This window comes from Phacochoerus africanus, chromosome 2 (genome assembly GCF_016906955.1).
Source record: "Phacochoerus africanus isolate WHEZ1 chromosome 2, ROS_Pafr_v1, whole genome shotgun sequence".
NCBI lineage: Eukaryota > Metazoa > Chordata > Mammalia > Artiodactyla > Suidae > Phacochoerus > Phacochoerus africanus.
Window position 1 is genome coordinate 279,858,147 of NC_062545.1, and position 17,243 is coordinate 279,875,389.

General features: G+C 55.9%; 1 protein-coding gene across 2 annotated transcripts in view; it reads left to right on the forward strand.

Moving 5' to 3' along the window:
• Positions 1 to 17,243, forward strand: part of CACNA1B (calcium voltage-gated channel subunit alpha1 B) — a 197,585-nt gene that overhangs the window by 56,909 nt on the left and 123,433 nt on the right. For both annotated transcript variants that reach the window (XM_047769115.1, XM_047769117.1), the window contains exons 11-15: positions 2,084 to 2,293; positions 5,805 to 5,917; positions 6,827 to 6,939; positions 8,512 to 8,643; positions 8,791 to 8,863. In XM_047769115.1, the coding sequence (XP_047625071.1) occupies positions 2,084 to 2,293; positions 5,805 to 5,917; positions 6,827 to 6,939; positions 8,512 to 8,643; positions 8,791 to 8,863 (641 nt within the window). The remainder of the gene's footprint in view (positions 1 to 2,083; positions 2,294 to 5,804; positions 5,918 to 6,826; positions 6,940 to 8,511; positions 8,644 to 8,790; positions 8,864 to 17,243) is intronic.

Below are 17,243 nucleotides of genomic sequence, written 5' to 3' on the forward strand. Positions count from 1 at the left end.
CATCCCAAGATTTGGTTTTGTGAATTTCACTATTTTTGGGGTGGGGGTGCTTCTTAGGGCCACACTCATATGGAGTGGCATATGGAGGTTCCCAGGCTAGGGGTCAAGTCGGAGCCGTAGCCGCCGGCCTACACCACAGCTCACGGCAACACCAGATCCTTAACCCACTGAGCGAGGCCAGGGATCGAACCCACAACCTCATGGTTCCTAGTCGGATTTGTTTCTGCTGAGCCACGATGGGAACGCTGAATTTCAGTATTTTAGAAACCTCATGGAGGTGTAATCAGGCATGAAGCATTTGTTTTTCTGAGTGTAACTGGTTTCACTTGGTCTAATCTCCTCAAGGTCCATCCAGGTTGTTGCGTGTTGCAGAATTGGAAGGCTGTCTAGTGTTTTGTTGCATGTATAGACCACGTTTTCTTTATCCATTCATCTGTCAGTGGAAACTTGGGTTGTTTCCACATCTTATCTGTTGTGAATAGTGCTGCAGTGAACATGGGAAAGCTACCGTCTTTTCAAGATTCTGATTTCAATTCTTTTGTCTCTCTCCCTCTGCATACACACCTGCATGTATCTATGTATATACACACTTGCCTTTGAGGAGGGAGTGGGTGTGTCTGGCTGTGGCCTTGGCATTTTGCAGTCCTTAGAAGGCTGGCCAAGGGGTTTTGTTGAACGAGCAAGCCCTGAATAATTGTCATTGGCTGGTATCTGGTCAGGGATTAGGAGGCTCTGTCCTGGCGTAGTCAGAAGGAGCCTGTGATGGAGCAGAGTCTTCTGTGGGTATGGATGGGCTGTAGCATCTAGAGCGCCAGGAATTTGTCATTAGGGCCCTGTAAGGTCTCCAGAGGGCTGATTGACAGGTGCTTTCCTGGCGGCCCTGCGACCCCTCCTCCTGCGTCTGGGCACAGCCTCTCCCTGTCCGATGGGGGAGGCAGTTGACCAGCGTGTAGACCAGTCTCTTCAGAGGCCTCAGGCTCTGCCTTCATCTAGCGAAGCCAAGAAAAGCCCAGCCAGTGGTGGTCTTGTCGTGCCATCGAAAGTCTGGGTGTGCACGTGAGCGTGTGCCTGAGCAAAGCAATGCCCGTCATCACGTAACACCCCCACCCCAGGGGCCAATGACCGGGCTTGAGCACCCAGAGGCACCGACAGAGGCTGGCCACTCGGTCAAGTGGCTTGAGGGGCTTGGTGGTAAAAAGAGGGTGGCCCTGTGCCCCCCAGAGCTCAGTCCGGCTCGGGGGTTGGGCACGGAGCTGGCCAACAGGGCACTACAGTGCAGCTGGTAGGAGGTTATGATTGTTTGGGTGCTGCAGCCCTATTTATTGGAGCAGCCCAGAGAGGGCCACATGGGAGCCGAGACACGAAGCTGGAAGGAGCTGGCGCAGGGAAACCTTTTCCGTCTGGTCGAGGCGGAGCACAGGTGCTGTGTGCACCAAGCAGAGGGCAGTCGCGTCTGGCTGGTGAGGAGGGAGAAGGCGCATCCTTGGCAGACTTTCTGGCCCCTCAGTCTTTGGTTCTCTGTGGGCCCCTTTGCTCTGCTGCTGGGGCAGATGCAAAAGACGGAGCTTGGCTGTGTCCAGTCAGACTCCTTAAAAGGCAGGTGGCTAGTATTGTTGACCCCTGAGCTCAAGAGGAAGGGGGACCAGGGGCAGCCGGACTCTCTGGGGCACAAGGCGGAGTCGGGAGGGCCTGGGAGCCTCACGGCTGCCCCCCTGGGAGGCAGCCAGGGGTGCTGGGGACCAGAGGCCAGTTGCAAGCTGGGTCTCCCAGCTGGAGCCCGGTAGCCGTGGAGGCCGCCAAGGCTCTCGGGTTCCCTTATTGGTGAGGCGGGGCTGGGGCAGGGCCTCCTGCGGGCGGCGCAGGGCGAATCAGCGCCGCGTCGTCGTAACGTGTGGCCCAGACCCCTGCGGCGCCTGTGGGGGAAACGGGCCTTGAGCCTGGCGCGGGCTGGGACAGTGTCCGCGGGCAGGTGTTCTGGGGGGTGGGCGCGGTGTTTGCGGGAAGCGTGTCGCGGGCGTGCGTGGGCGGAGGGAGCCCGTGCCGAGCCCCGGGCCGCCGCCTCAGCGCGCCGCTGTTCCCGCAGGGTCCCCCTTCGCCCGAGCCAGCCTCAAGAGCGGGAAGACGGAGAGCTCGTCCTACTTCCGCAGGAAGGAGAAGATGTTCCGCTTCTTCATCCGGCGCCTGGTGAAGGCGCAGAGCTTCTACTGGGCGGTGCTGTGCGTGGTGGCCCTGAACACGCTGTGCGTGGCCATGGTGCACTACCACCAGCCCCAGCGCCTCACCACCGCGCTGTGTGAGTAGCTGGGCTCTGCTGGTGTTTCCTGTCTCTTCGCAGCTGGTCGAACCTGGGCGTGTTCGCGACCAGGGCCGACTTGCCAGCCTGGGTCCATCAGGCCAGGCCCGCGGCTCTGGGTCACGACCTGTCTGGCCCTGGCTACCACTCCGGGGAAGCAGAGGGGGAGCCGGCGGGGGTGGGGTCCCCCCCAGGGACCGGCCTGACCCTCATACCCTGCGGGCTGTGCAACTGAAGGTCACGGAGGAAGACCCTCCGTGGACGCTGCCTGTCCCGCGGTCAGTGCTCCTTCCCTGCCCCAGGGTCAGCCACCTTCAGCCTGTTGGTGTCTGTGGCTGATCTGGAAATGGTCTGTTCTGGGCTCCCGTGAGGGCCTCCCTGGCTCCATGGAGTGACATTGAGGAGCCCAAGAGAGCCCTTCTCTGGAGAAAAACTGCTGGCTCCCAGTTCCGGCCCGGACAGGCCACACTACCCCTGTGGGACCTCTGAGCCGGGTGCCTCTGACCAGGCGCCGGGCAGCCAGCTGGAGACCGACGGCCCCACGGGACGCTTGGAAATGGGGGTGGTGGTGGTGGTGGCTGTGTTGGGGGCGGGACTCCAGGCTCCTGTTTCTCAGACTTCTGTTGAAATCCACCTTGGATTTGGGAAAGGGCAGAGAGAACACAGAAACCAAAGGCCCTCTAGCAGACAGGCCACCCCCGGCTCCTGGGAGGGTGAGGTTCAGAAACTGCGTGCAGTGAACTAGGTGCTCTGGCCCTGAGTCATGTGTGCTGGGTCCACGGCTTGGGACTGAGTCCTTGGGGTCATGTTTCCCCACCCTTAGGACTGGGTGGGGACCCGGGAGATGGGGCTTCCTCCTCATTCAGCCAGCGATGCGGCTGCTCCCAGGGCCTCCTAGCCAGGCCTTCTCTTCCCACGAAGGAAGCCAGTGGGAGCCACTCGGCCTTGTGGTTACTCCTTGTTTCCTGGAGACGTGTGATCCGCATGGGCTGGGGGTGACCTGTATGGCCTGGCTGCATCCATGGCGGAGGGTGCAGGCGTGGGGCTGGGCCCCAGGCATTCTTGGCCGGATGCCTCCCCCTCATGGCTTTGTCTTCTCTTTGGTTCCTGGAAACTGCTGACTTCACTTGGCATCACCCAGGGAAAGTGGCTGGAGGCAGAGCTGGGTCTCTGCCGGGTCTGGACGGCTCTGCTCGGAGCCCAGGCTCTGTCCTTGACAGCTGGGCTGGAGCTGAGGCAGGCTGACCCACTGAGGTAGAGCAGGCCTTGAGGAGGCAGAGGCAGCGTGGGCGCTCCCTTCAGCACCAGCTTCTTCAGAGCTCGCCACGGGCCCTGGCCTGAGGCTGGCTGCCCGCACGTGGCTGGCTGCCTCCCAAGTGTGCGCTCCTGCTGCCCTGTGGATCCTGAGGCTGGCTGGCGAGGGAAGGGAGGGAGCAGGTGCTGTCTCACAGGATGGACCCGTCACCTCCGCTGTCCCTCAGTCTCACAGCACGCTGTCTTCCTGGTGCAGTGCCCGCACTGCTTACTGCTGCCCTTCGGCAGTGATCTGGAGAGAGGGTCAGCCTGGGTCCCGTGCCAGCTCATAGCACTCGCACCTGCTGGGTGAAGGAGTGACCCCGCAGTGAACGAATGCACCCATCTCTGGGCCTCTACGGGGGGCTGAAGAGATGAAGCTGAAGTGGGTCTCTTCCCTGGGAGAGCGGATGGGCAGGCAGGGTGCTGGGGGGCCTCCTCTGGGTGCCCCTTTCTCTGAAAGCTTCCCCTTCGGCCACGCCTGTGCCCATCACCACAGAGCACTCTTACTTTGGTCTCCTGGCAAGACGGGCACCTGCGTCAGCTCCAAGGTCTGGTGTGTGGGTGGTGGGAGGGCCTTTCTCTGCAGCCCTGCCTTCCAGGACCTGAGCTCCTTTCATGAGATGCAAGGGCAGGTGCCCCTGTGACCTCGCATGGAGGGGCTGTGGGGCTCTGTGCTCTGAGCTGGACACAGCTTTTCTCTGCTTCTCCTGGCTGCTGGTCAGCATGGCTGCTGGTCAGCACTGCCAGGTCCAAATGTCAGTCGTTCACGCAGTGCCAGGCCTGACTGGGCACAGGGGGTGGGCAGGGCGGGGGCGGGGCGGTTCCTGCCTGGGCGTCAGCAGGCTTCCGCATCTCTGGCCTGGGCCTCTCAGCTTCTCCAGGAAGGCTGCTTTGCCTTCTTGTTACTCCTCCCACGCGTGGCTCGGGTGCCCTGGTGTTTTTTTGATGGCCTCAGAGGCCAGGCTTGCAGTGGGTGAGCTGCTCCCAGGAGCTGGTTGTCCGTGTGCTCAGGTCCCCCATGTGAGGCCTTCCTGGCTGTCCAGCCTGGCACATGTGTGTCTGTGAGGCATGTGCTCAGTAGGCAGTGGAGGTGTCTGCTTGTCCGGGGTCTCGGCTGCTGCAGATCTGCCCAAGGAGGCCGCTGTGTCTGTGCAGAGCTCAGTGGAGAGCAGATCTTGGGGTGCACACGGAGCTGTTTTATCAGGAGCTGCTTGAGGTCAGGTCTCCCAACCGTCTGGATTCCAGAAGCCCTGGGGGGTAGGGTGGGCAGCTGCTCGGTGCCTGGACTCCCCAGTTCTTGGCCCTCTGTGGAGGGCCCTGCCCTTGGTGCTGAGCTGTCTCCTGGCCCCGGCTGCACTGGGGGTCACAGCCATGGTGCCTTTGGCTCATCATACAAAGTGATGGGTGGATTCCAGCTTTGGGAGGAGAAGCAAAGACGGTGACCTTTTACGGCTTCTGGATTGTTGCTTCTTGCTCTGACCCTGCCTTCGGCTCAGGCTGGGTCAGCAGTAGTGAGGGTGCCTTGAATTCCCAGCATGACCCTCAGCTCCAGGATGAGTCCTGTGGCCCCTGGAGGGTCAGCAGCACCCGTGGCAGGACACCTGGGCCGAGGCAGGCCCTGCTCACCGGGCTTGGGAAGATGAGGGCGCCCGCAGGGGTCTCTATGTGACTTGCAAAGCAAGGGTGTGGCTTCCCCAAGGCCCCTGGCAAGCACGCCTCCCGGGAGCCCCTGGCTGTGTGGCCTGGGTGGCGGGAGGTAGGACGCTCGCCTTGCGTGGGCCGGGTGAGCCTGCAAACAAAGTGAAAGCCCGAGCTGGGGTCAGGGAGTCCTCACAGAGAGATGGGGGCTGGCCGTGGGGCCATCAGTGCATGGAGCGGGGAGTGAGACCGGCCGCAGAAGGACGGGCCGAGGCGGCCTCCAGCCTCTCTGTGGGGGCTGGGCGCCCTCTGTCTGACCGTCTGGGGCCTCCTCAGGGGACTCGGGCCCTGCATGTCCCGCAGGCACTGGGCACTCCCCTTTCAAACCGGAAGGAGCACCGCTCTCCCACCCTCTTCCCTGTTCCGTCCTGGGCCCAGGCTGGAGCTCAGGGGCCGCAGACCAGGCCTGCGAGGCTCAACCCAGGCTCGGCCCAGAGGTCTGGTGTCCCCCAGTCTGAGCTGGAGCCAGGCGGGAGGAGGCCGCGCGCTAATCCGCCTCTTCTCCGGCTTCCCCTAGACTTTGCAGAGTTTGTTTTCCTGGGTCTCTTCCTCACAGAGATGTCCCTCAAGATGTACGGCCTGGGGCCCAGGAGCTACTTCCGGTCCTCCTTCAACTGCTTCGATTTTGGGGTCAGTGAGCTGCCTCTTCAGGGACGCCTGCTGGGGGCCCAGGCGGGTCTGGATCCTCACTTGGGAGAGGACCATGCACGCAGCCCCTTCCCGCAGTGAGAGCTGGGGTCTGTGGGGCAGAACGCAGGGGACTGACCCCATGTGGGTCAGGAAGGCTGCCTGCAGACGGGGCGGCCCGTCCTGGTCAGGCCCTGACCGATGGAGGTGCCGGCCATGGGACAGCCTCCTGCTCTCCCCTGACCCTGTCTCTGCTCAAGGCTCCATGCCGTCCTCTGCACCTGAGATTGATCTTTTAAATGTGCTGCTCTCCCCTGAGGGCTGGAGGGGCTGTGGTCCTGGTCCTCCAGCACCCTGTGGGTCTGGGCCCGGGCAGCTTGGGCACACGCACTGGTACTACCTGGGAGGACGGACAGGCCATGGTGGCCCAGCCGTCCTGGTGGGCCTGTGGGAGCAGTGGGCCGGGCCCTTCCCCAGCCTCTGTAGGGGAGGGAGGTCAGAAGGCAGGCATCTCTGAGGCTCTGGAAGAGCACGGGCAGCAAGGGGCCGCTGCCCAGGACCCAGCCGACAGGCAGGACACCTCCCTGCGCTGAGCCCAGGGCCCCGGGAGGGGGCGCTGTTGACACCTGCCCCGTGGCTGCGTAGAGGCTCTGAGTGAGACGTGCCGGCCTCAGCGGTGTTTAAGAAGCTGCTGGGGTCCCCTGGCCGGAGCAAGCACAGGGGAGGCAACAGACAAGGAGGTTTCAGATCTGCCAAGAAATCTGCAGGCCGGACTCGCCCGCATCCTGTGTCCCCCTGCAGTGTCTGGGCTGAGGGCGGCGGGCACCAGGAAGCGTGGGCTGGAAAGGCAGGGCGGACGCCTGTCGAGCGGCGCGGCCGTGCAGCCCCGGGCTGAGCCCGTCTCCTCTGCAGGTCGTCGTGGGGAGCATCTTCGAGGTGGTCTGGGCGGCCATCAAGCCGGGGACCTCCTTCGGGATCAGCGTGCTGCGGGCCCTCCGGCTGCTGAGGATCTTCAAAGTCACCAAGTAGGGCGGCCGCGTGTGGCGGGCGGGGGGCAGGCGGCGGCAGCAGCGAGGCTGGCCGGCAGCGGACTCTTCCTGGGGGTCTGCGGCGCTGGGCGTGACCTCAGCTGTCTAGAGTCTCTTTGTGTGGCTGGCAATTGTTTTCAGCACAGAAGAGGCTTAGGAAGCAGCCCCAGGCAGGGCAGCAGCCCAGCACGACCGTCTCCCCCAGGGTCGTTTCCAGCCTCAGGGCTGGCGTCTGCACTCCGGTCTTTTCCCAGTCTCACACGAGCTCCTCCCTTGAAAGCAGTGGTCCCCTCTTTCAGCCTTCGGAGATGGCTCTGCTCTGTAGGTTACAGAGACCACGGAAGGTATCAGATGGGAGCTCTTTCTGGGTCCCGCCCCTAAGGCTGCTCACCAGCCGGACCTGGCCCTGGCGTGACTCTGACCTTCTGCCCCGAGCCCCCAGGCCGTGTGTCCAGTACCGTCCCTCCTGGCTCTTTACGCCAGGACCTCGAGGCTCTCAGGTCTTTTCGAGTCTGTCTTAAATCTGAGTCTGAGGCCTCTGGAGATCATGGTGGCATCCCTGTTGAGGAGGCCTAGGCAGGGGTTCAGTCCAGCTTGGCCCTCAGACGTCACTGGACGTCTTGCACTGGCCGGGGGCTGTGGGGAGGGGCGGGTGACTGCCAGCGCTGCGTTCACCTTGGTGTGGGCCTGGCATTGTAGGAGCTTCATTTCCTCTGGTGGAGCTGGCGGCCACATCCTGAGATGGGCTGACCTACACCCCTGCCCGCCCCAGGATCAGGCTCTTCCAGAGTCTTCCAGCCCATCTCCCATTAATGCTTACGCACCTTGTCAGAGCGTCTGAGGGGGAAGGACAAGCCTCCATGGTGCTGGCACTAGGGAGTAGGACGTGGTGTGGGACCCAGGGATGCCCCGTGGCAGGGAGAACGCTGAGACTGCTGTCTGCCCCAGGACCCTCCCTGGCAGGGCAGGGGACCCAAAGGCAAAGGCAGCACGTGGCTGACTCCACTCTGTTCTCTGGGCCCTCCTGGGGGAAGTGCTGGAGGGCACAAGTCACCCAGCGGCTTGTCAGGCTGTTGGCAAACTTCGGGGGGGGTGGTGTCCAGCTAAAGGAGGGGACAAGGCCTCTGACCTGCAGGGGTGTTTGAGGGGTGGGGTGGAGGGGGACAGAGGCTGGCCAGGCTGGCCGAGCTGCCCCTCCCTCCCTGCTGCGTGGCCCAGCCCTCGAGGAGGCTCCTGCAGAAGGAGGGCGGGCTTACGCTCCCGTGCGGCCCTCCTGCTGCACACAGCCGGGGCGTGAGCCTGCAGGGTTCCGGGGGTGAAGGAGGGCGTGGTCTCCAAGGAGGGAGGCTCGGGGCAGGGGGCAGGTTTGGGGGTGAGCACGAGCCCAGCGCTGGCCTTGTCGTCCCTGCTGTCCCTGTGGGGCCCCCGGTGGGGCGGTCTAGGTGGTAGATCTGGGGAAGGCTCTCGCCTCACATCCAGCGGGGGCCCTCAGGTCGAGAAGCTGCCAAGGCCGCGGGCGAGCGCGGTCCGGGCACCTGGGCGGGCTCCGACCGGCCGGCCCCCCCGCAGGTACTGGAGCTCCCTGCGCAACCTGGTGGTGTCCCTGCTGAACTCCATGAAGTCCATCATCAGCCTGCTGTTCCTGCTCTTCCTCTTCATCGTGGTCTTCGCTCTGCTGGGCATGCAGCTCTTCGGGGGACAGTGAGTCAGGCTGGGCGCGCCGGGGCTGTCCCCGGCCACCTCCACGGCCCCTCCCTACAGGTCCAAGACGCAGCCACCGGCCGCCTGCCCGGTGCCAGGTCCCCTCCTGATGGCGCTGCCTCTGCCCAAGACTCTTGCTCTTTTCAGGTTCAACTTCCAAGACGAGACTCCAACGACCAACTTTGACACCTTCCCTGCTGCCATCCTCACTGTCTTCCAGGTAAGACTCCTGGCTCCTGGCTCCTGGCCTGCCGGGCTTGGCCTTCCTTCCCCATCAGCCCCTGCCTAGCGCCTCAGCACAACCAGACACCAACCTTCAGACAGAGCTTGGCATAAAGCAGAAAGAACAGGCGGGGAGATGGCACGGGTAGGTCTGGGACCTGCGTCAGGAGGCAGCTCCCCAGCAGGCAGGTGGAGACCCCGGGAGGTGCTGGCCTTCAGGGCCACCACTTACTTCTCAGCCCCCGGCCTCAGCCCAGCTGCCTTTCGTCTTCGGAGATTAAAGTGGAGGCCACTCCCCCAGCCCCTCCTGCCGAGGCCCAGGCCCTGGGGCACCTCGTCTCTCCTTCCACCTGGAGAACATGCCCCTCGGCCTGGGAACCTCGCCTTCTGTGTGGTGTGGTCCTTGGCTCCCTGCGGGGGCCTTTCTCAGTTGAGCTCCCTACCCCCATGGAGCTGTAGCCCCCACGTGCCCCCATGCCCAGCCTCGCCAATAGGACAGAGCCAAGCGCCTGCGTCCCACAAAGCCTCCTTGGCCCCGTGATGCTAAGCAGGGTGGGCAGGGAGGGGTGTTTTGCCCAGGGTGACACTTAGGGAGCCCCAGGGGCTGTATGGCCCTGCCACTCCTCCAGGCCTCTGGGGCTGCTGACGCTGCTCCTGGCCAATGCTGGAGCCACAGTGAGTAGGCGGGAGCAAACCAGATAATTGCTGACTTGACTCAGACCCGGTGGTCTCACCCCCAAGCCCTCCTCCTCCTGTCCTGGGTGGGGCCCTGCAGCCCCGCCCCCTCAGGGCCAGCTGACAGAGCAGCTCTTCTCCGGCCTAGCAGGACCCCAGACTGTTGTCTGGTTTCTCATCTGACCCCACCTTTGAGTGGCTCTGCCCTCCCCTGATCTTCTAAGAGCGTGGGGGGTGTCCGCACACAGAAGCACTGGGAATGGCTCGGCTGACTCAGCTGGGAAGCCACTTGGCCGTTGAAGGCGGCAGAGAGACTGACTGAGGCTGGTGGAGGCCAGGCCTGTGCTCCCACAGGATGCCCCTGGACCGAGGATGGAGCCCTCCAGAGTGGGGTTGGAGAGGGCACAGGGAGGCAAGTGGCCAGGGCAGAACAACCTGAACTTTACTCCTGGTGAAGCTGCTCCGGCAAAAGTGGGCCGACAGCCCACTTTTGGTTGAGGGTGAGCCGCTCCTAAGGTAGCACGCAAATACGGGTCCTCTAGTGTCCTCGGAGGGTTAAAGCAAGAACTCAACGCAAATTAGGACAGAAAGCACCTCAGAACTAAGAAGATCTGGTTAATATGAAAAATAACTAAGTAAAAATTCTTGAAGTAAAAGGTACAGCTATTTAATTTAAAACATAGAGGTTGAGCTGTACACGATGCAATCCATGCATGGGAATGAGCCAGTGGGTATGGAAGACCTGCAGCCACGCCGGAGGCCCACGGTACTCCAGGGAGGGTCTGACACAGCCGGATAAAGAGAAAATCTTAAAATCTGCTCTAGAATGGCAGAATGCGTCTGATGGCTGGCCTCTCGTGGCTATGAGGCCAGAAGGTCTGGGAAAAGAGTAACTTTAAAATATTGGCGGACAGCCCCTGCTGGCCTGGAATTCCAACCCAGAGAGCCGTGGTCCAAGGTGGAATAAGACACATGCAGACACAAACCCCGAGACTTAGCACCCGGATGCTGAAAGCACTGCAGACGTGGATGCATTTAGGGAAGTGGATGAAATAGAGGGAGAAAGGGCATTAACGCACAGAGAAGCAGAAAACCTGGACATTTCAGAAGTTAAATATGAAAAATCTACTTGGCTTGGCCACATACTGACAGCTTTACAAGTGAATTCTGCTAAGTATTTAGGAAGGGTCACTCCAGTTTCACACAGAGAACTCCGGAGAAGATAAAGAGGAGACACACGCCTTCCTTTTTATGAGGCTGGAGCGGCTTGGATGTGAAATACTCGAAAGGACAGCATAAGAGAGGAAGGCGGAGGGTCCTCGCGGACGTGGCCAACTCAGTCCGGGTGCCCGTGAAGGTCGTCTTTGCGACCCGCTTGCGTTTGTCCTAGAGATGCGGGACGGTTGGTTACTAGAAGGCCTATGAGTGCGATTCATCACGTCAACAGGTGACAGAAGGGAAACCAGGAATGAGCAGAAGGAAAGAGAAAGCGTTTGAATTCTCGCAGAAGCCCAGTCGAGTACCAGAGTGCTCGGCCGACGTCGTGGTTGAAGCTGTGTGAAGAGTCCACAGGGATTTGTGACGTGCTGCACCTTGTGCATACGTTTGAAGATGCCGATGATACCTTTTTTCTAGAAGGAGATCTCATGATAAAAGCCCAGCACGCCTTCCAAATGTAAGCTCTTAGCAGATTGTGCTACTAATGAAGTGGAATAAGGAAAAAGTGAAACAAAATTTCTCTAAGGCAGAAAGAAAAATGCCATTATGCACAGGTGAAATATTTGTATACACGGAACACTTGTGTTGTCACTGCAAACAGTGGGGACAGTTTGGTTATCTATAGGGAAAAATACAGGGCTGGATTTCTACCTTATAGCAGGTTTGAAAAGAAATTTGGATGAATTAGGATGTAAACGTGAACAGCAAACCTGAAGTCCTTGCTCCCGGGAGTGTAATGTTACTAGCTTCAGTCAGCGAAGACCTTCTTGAGGAAAATATTAAAAAGCACAGATCATAAAGGAAAGCTTTGGCTAATTCGATTATTACTAATACAAACTTCTGTGCATCAAAAGACACTATAAAAAGGCCAAACAAGTTATAGGCTGGGAGCAGGCGGTTCCACAGCATCAGCTAATAACCAGCAGAGGGTTGGTGTCTAGAATGTTAAATGCTTCCGCAAATCTTGGAGGGAAGACAAGCAACACGGCAAGAGAGGGCCAGGCGTGCAGCAAGTAACGCAGCACGGTAGGTTGGGCTGATGAGTAGCCTGCGAAGACCATCACCTGTTTGACTCGTAGTCAGGGAAATGCAGATTAAACCCACAGTGCGGCAGCATTTCCACCTGTCAGTGTAGCCGAAATGAACAAATCTGACAATCTCAAGTTTCAGGGAAGATGCGGAGGAGTGAGCCTGCCTTGGTGCTCTTGGTGGGTGGTGGACGCACCTTGGAAAGTGATGTCGCATCAGCTAACCTGCCGGGACTCGCGCAGAAGCAGTGCCTGTGTGGTGTGTACGTGGAGGGTCCCTGGTGGGTCGCACAAGACACCCGTTAGGCTTCGCAGCAGCAGCACGTCTGATGGCAAAACCCGGGACCTTTCTCCCCATTCATCAGGAGGAGAGTGGGTCCGAAGAGCGTGGTATCTACACATCAGGAGAGTGAATGACATGGAATAAACTGTATCAACATGGGTCACAAACAACACTAAGCTCAAAAAGAAAAGCAAAATTTGGAATGATACATATTATGTTATGTTAGGATACCATTTCATATGATACGATTTAAACAAGGACGAAGACATCTTGTTTCAAAACATGTTGCATGTTGCTTAGGGCATCTATGCAGTAACAGTATCAGAGCTTGCTCAGGAATGACTAAGGCCAAATTCAGGGTGAGCGGGGCTCGAGGAGAGGGGGCAAGGCGAGAGCTCAATTCAAGAAAGCACAGCTGCGCTTCAGTGTTTTATTTCTTAAGCTGGGTAAACGCTTTGTTAAATATTATTCATGGTACCTTTTCTGAATGTTTGAAATAGTACATAATTTAAAATTAAAGGGATACAAAAAGATAAACTAGGTTAACATTAGCCAAGAGAAAGTTGATGTCCTGTTAGCATCAGCTGAAATCAAAATTAAGGTGAAAAAACTCTTTAGTGAAAATAAGGAAACACATCACATGACAGCAAAGGGAGAGTGCAGGCTAACACCACGGCCTAAAAAGCAAGAACTGACGAGTTACACGGGGAAGTCAAAAGTCCACCCTCCTTTAAGAGATTTAATAGTAAGTTTCTATGGATGAAGCTGATAAGCGATTCAAAAGGGTATACAAGAACTCCTGAGGCGAAGTCTCGGATCGGCCGACGTGTGTAGAACTTGGCACCCAACCGATGGTGAATAAAGTAGTCATGATTTGAGGCACATAGACGTTTACAGAAATCGACCACTTGCTAAGGCAGTCAGGGAATTCCTCCCAGCGGAGAATTGCTCTCCTTCTGCGCACCTTCTTAGTATTACTTAAATAAATAGAAAGCACTAGTACACGGTCCCTTAAAACCTTCCCGTCTTTGAAAGTGAAAGATTGAGTTAAAGAAGACATCACAGAGCACACCACAAACAGTTCGAACAATAATTAGAAAAACTTATGGGATGACTCGGAGGCAATACCTGGAGGAAAACTTACAATCTTCAAAGAAATTATCAAACTAAGAAAATGACTAACGAGAATAATAGGGTAAGCCAAGGAAAAATTGAAAGCAGGAAAAAATATTGTTAAGAGCAGGCATTAGCGAAACAGAAAACGAAAATACTAAAATACCAAGGAAGCAGAATCATCAAAAGCTCATTCTCAAGAAGACTAATAAAATAGATAACTTTATAGCAGGGCTGATCAAGGGGAAAAAAAGCACAAATAAAAGGGGAGCCCAGTACAACAAGCTAGCGAATATAATAAAAACGAAGCAGACTCGCAGATGCAGAGGACAAACTGGTGACCAGTGGGGAGAGGCGGGGAGGGGCAGATGGGGGCAGGGGATTAGGAGGCACAAACCGTGACGTGTAAATGAAGCTGCAAGGGTATATTGTATAGCACAGGGAATAGGGCCAGTATTTTGTAATAACTGTAAGTGGAGTATAACCTTTAAAAATCAGGACTCATGAAATATTGCACACCTGTATCTTGTATAATATTGTACATAAACTGTACTTCAATTAAAAACAGTTTTTTTAAAATGTATAGCCTGAGAGGGAGGTATAACTACAGAAAAGGGAGATGTTTTTTAAAACCCCAAGAGAATATTATGGCAACTTTATGCCAATGGAGTTGAAAACTTAGATGAAATATTTACTTCTATAGGAAGGCATCAATGACTTAAATTAGAAGTGAAAAACCTGGGTAACTTTATAACCATTTAAAGAAAAGAAGTCCATAGTCGAAACCCTCTGCCTTCCTCCCTCTGGCCCAGGGCTCAGTGCGTTAAGAGTTTTGCAGAGCCTGTAAGGCACAGGTGATAACTTACTCAACCCTTTTAGAGAGGGGAAGAAATCAGTTCATGAGGCTAGTAAACTGTGACACCACAGGCAGGCAAAGACGGTATGAGAAAAGCAAAATGCAGACCAGAGTATGAGCTCTGTCAGCCAAAAAAACCACAGGAGGCTGCGCATAAGTTTTTGGGAGTCTTGATAGCAATTGGAAAGACACAGATCTGAGTAAAATTAAAATAGTGTTCCAGGGAAGAGAAAGACAAAAGCTGCATGGCTGCGCTCTGGCAGAAGAAGGGGAATGTGGGAGCTCCCATTGTGGCTCAGCAGTTAACGAACCTGACTAGTATCCATGAGGTTGAGGGTTCGATCCCCGGCCTCGCTCAGTGGGTTAAGGATCTGGCATGGCTGTGGCTGTGGTGTAGGCTGGCAGCTGCAGCTCCAATTCCACCCCTAGCCTGGGAACCTCCATGTGCCGCAGGGTGCAGTCCTAAGAGAAATGAAGAAGGGAATGTGTGTCGTTTCGGGGTGCCTGTCACCAGGTGTGCTAGGGCAGGTGTCTGGTGAGCGTCTGGAGCTTGCGATGGTTGTTCTGGATGCCTGCGTCAGGACAAGTGGTCAAGGGTCAGATTCCACCCGGGTGAGACGTGCGGAAGTCTCTGGCTCCTTTTGGGAGAACTCTCTCAGCAGCAACATCTCCGTTGTGACTCTCCTTTCACACCCCACGAGGCAGGGCTCTGTTCTGTCCACTGACCACCTAAGCGCCCGAACATTGCCTGACACACAGCAGGCATCAGAATATTTGCCCAGTGAAGGGAGATACAAATAGTCCTAAAGAAAAGTAGGTGGAAGTCGTATCCAACTGGGTGTAAAATAGAACCTCATAGCTACCTGTGTTTATCTCAGTAATACACGAATGTGTCAGTGTCACTTCCCAATCTCTATAGGTTAAAAGAAAAATAAGCGTATAAATAGATGTAGAAAGAGAAAACATTGAAATTATGATGAAAAACGCATTATACAAAGAACCTAAAATACTAAGGACTTAAAAAAAAAAACAAAAACCCACATCCAAGTGTGTGATAGCTAATAGGGAGTTCCTTTTTGAGGGTGGGAATGTTCTCCAGTTGCACATCTCTGTGAATATACTAAAAACCATTGAATTATACACTTTAAGGTGACTGAGTTATATGGTATGTGAATCAAGTCTCAATAAAGCAGTTTTGTTTAAAAGACTGTAGCAGACATCACAGATAAAAGGCTGTTGATGGTTAATTTTATGTGAAGCCTTGAGTGGACCGTGGGGTGCCTAGAGGAGACGTTATTTCCGGGTGTGTCTGTGAAGATGTTTCTGGGTGAGGTTAACATTTAAATTGGGAGACTGAGCAGAGCAGATGTGGGAGGCCCCTCTCCTAGTCCCCAGAAGGCAGAGTCCACTCTCTCCGCACGGCTGTCTTTGTGCTGTGCCAGGCGTCTTCTCTTGCCTGTGGACTCAGAGTTGGGCTGGAACTTACCCCTTCCTATCCCCTTGGCGGCTGTGGTCTTGGGGGCTGATTCTCCATAACCCTGCGATACAGCCGGATGTCTCCTATTGCGTCTGTTTCTCTGGAGAATCCAGACTTGTACACATTGAAAGCACTGTGATTAAAGAAAAACTGAGGGTATCTGGCCTTCAGGTAGTCGAAGTCAATGTATGTAGTGAGTTTTTTTTTTTTTTTAAACAGAAGTAGGACTCAAAAAGAATAGACAAAATTGTTTTTATTTGCAAATGATGTCTTTACATAGAAAACCCAAGAGAATCAATTAGGAATAATAAGAATTCGCTAATGTTGCTGAATACAAGCTCAACATACAGAGCATAAAGCTTTTTTTTTTTAATAACAATATCATTCAATTAGAATAGTCAATTAAAATGAAAGATTTCATTGACAGTAGTGACAAAGCTATAAGTTACCCAGAAATAAATATACAAAAAGTATGCAAGACTTTTACAGGTGAAATTGTAAATTGTTACCAAAGGACCTGAAGAACTGAATGCATGTACTTAGAAGTGGGAAGCCTTACCATGGGAAAAGCATTAACCCTAGTTTAACCTGCGAATTCCGTGTAGCACATCAGTTTTGTGGGTGAGTGAACGTCCAGGAACAGCCAGTTCAAGAAGGTGTGGTTTTCCCACCGCACCGCAGGACTTCTTAGAAGGCTGCAGTCATGAAGACGGGTGTAAAGGCAAGATATCGAAGAACAGACTAGACCGTCCAGAAACATACCCACGCCTGGGGGTGAGAGCTGGCACCAGCGGGGGAAGGACGGAGGGGACAAAAAAATGAGCCGTGTGGGAAAAAAGTAGATCTTCGTCCCTGTGTGTACACAGAACAGTGACCACAAACTCCGGTGGGACTAGAAACCTAACTGAAAAACCAAACTGTAAAGTAATTCAGAGAAAACATAGGAAAATTATGACCTTGGGATGGAGAGGGATCTCTTCAGGCGGAAGAAGTAGAAACCATAAAGGGAAAGACTGATCCATTTGCCTTCATTAGATTTTTATTTTATTTCTTCCCTTTGGCTGCCCTACAGCATATGGACTTCCTGGCCCAGGGATCAGATCCGAGCCCCAGTTGCAACCTGAGCTGCAGCTGTACCCGACCAGGGACTGAACCTCCGCCCCCAAGATGCCACCGATGAGCACCGTGCCCCAGCGGGAACCCCTGGACTTTTTTATAGTACCAAAAACTGTTAAGGGCAAAGATGAGACTAGGAGATTTTTCTAGGCGACATTGCAGATGGAGGGCTAGTATATACAAGAATACATGAGGCGTCAGTGAGAAAAGGCAGGGCATCAGAAATCAAAGCAAAGAGTTGAAAAGGCCACAGAGAAAGAGACTTGAAAGCCACTGGGCACGTGATGTCCAGCCAGACTAGCCGGCGCGCTCACCCCTCCAGACTGATCGGAGTGGGACAGTGCTGAGCTTGGGATGAGGGCGCGAGGAGAACGCAGCTGGCTGCTGGGACTGTAACTCAGGATTCGCACCTTGGACGCGCTTGGTGGAGCCAGAGGTGCGCAGAGCCCACAGCCCAGCAGGACCTGTTCTAGACAGGCTTCCTGCGGGCAGTGAGACACGCGGGCGAAGACCTGGGCAGTGCCTACCGGGAGGTGGGTGAATGCGTGGAGGGTCCGCCAGAGTCTCCAGGAATAGTGTCCAGACGGCGAGCCTCCTGAGCGTGACCGTGAG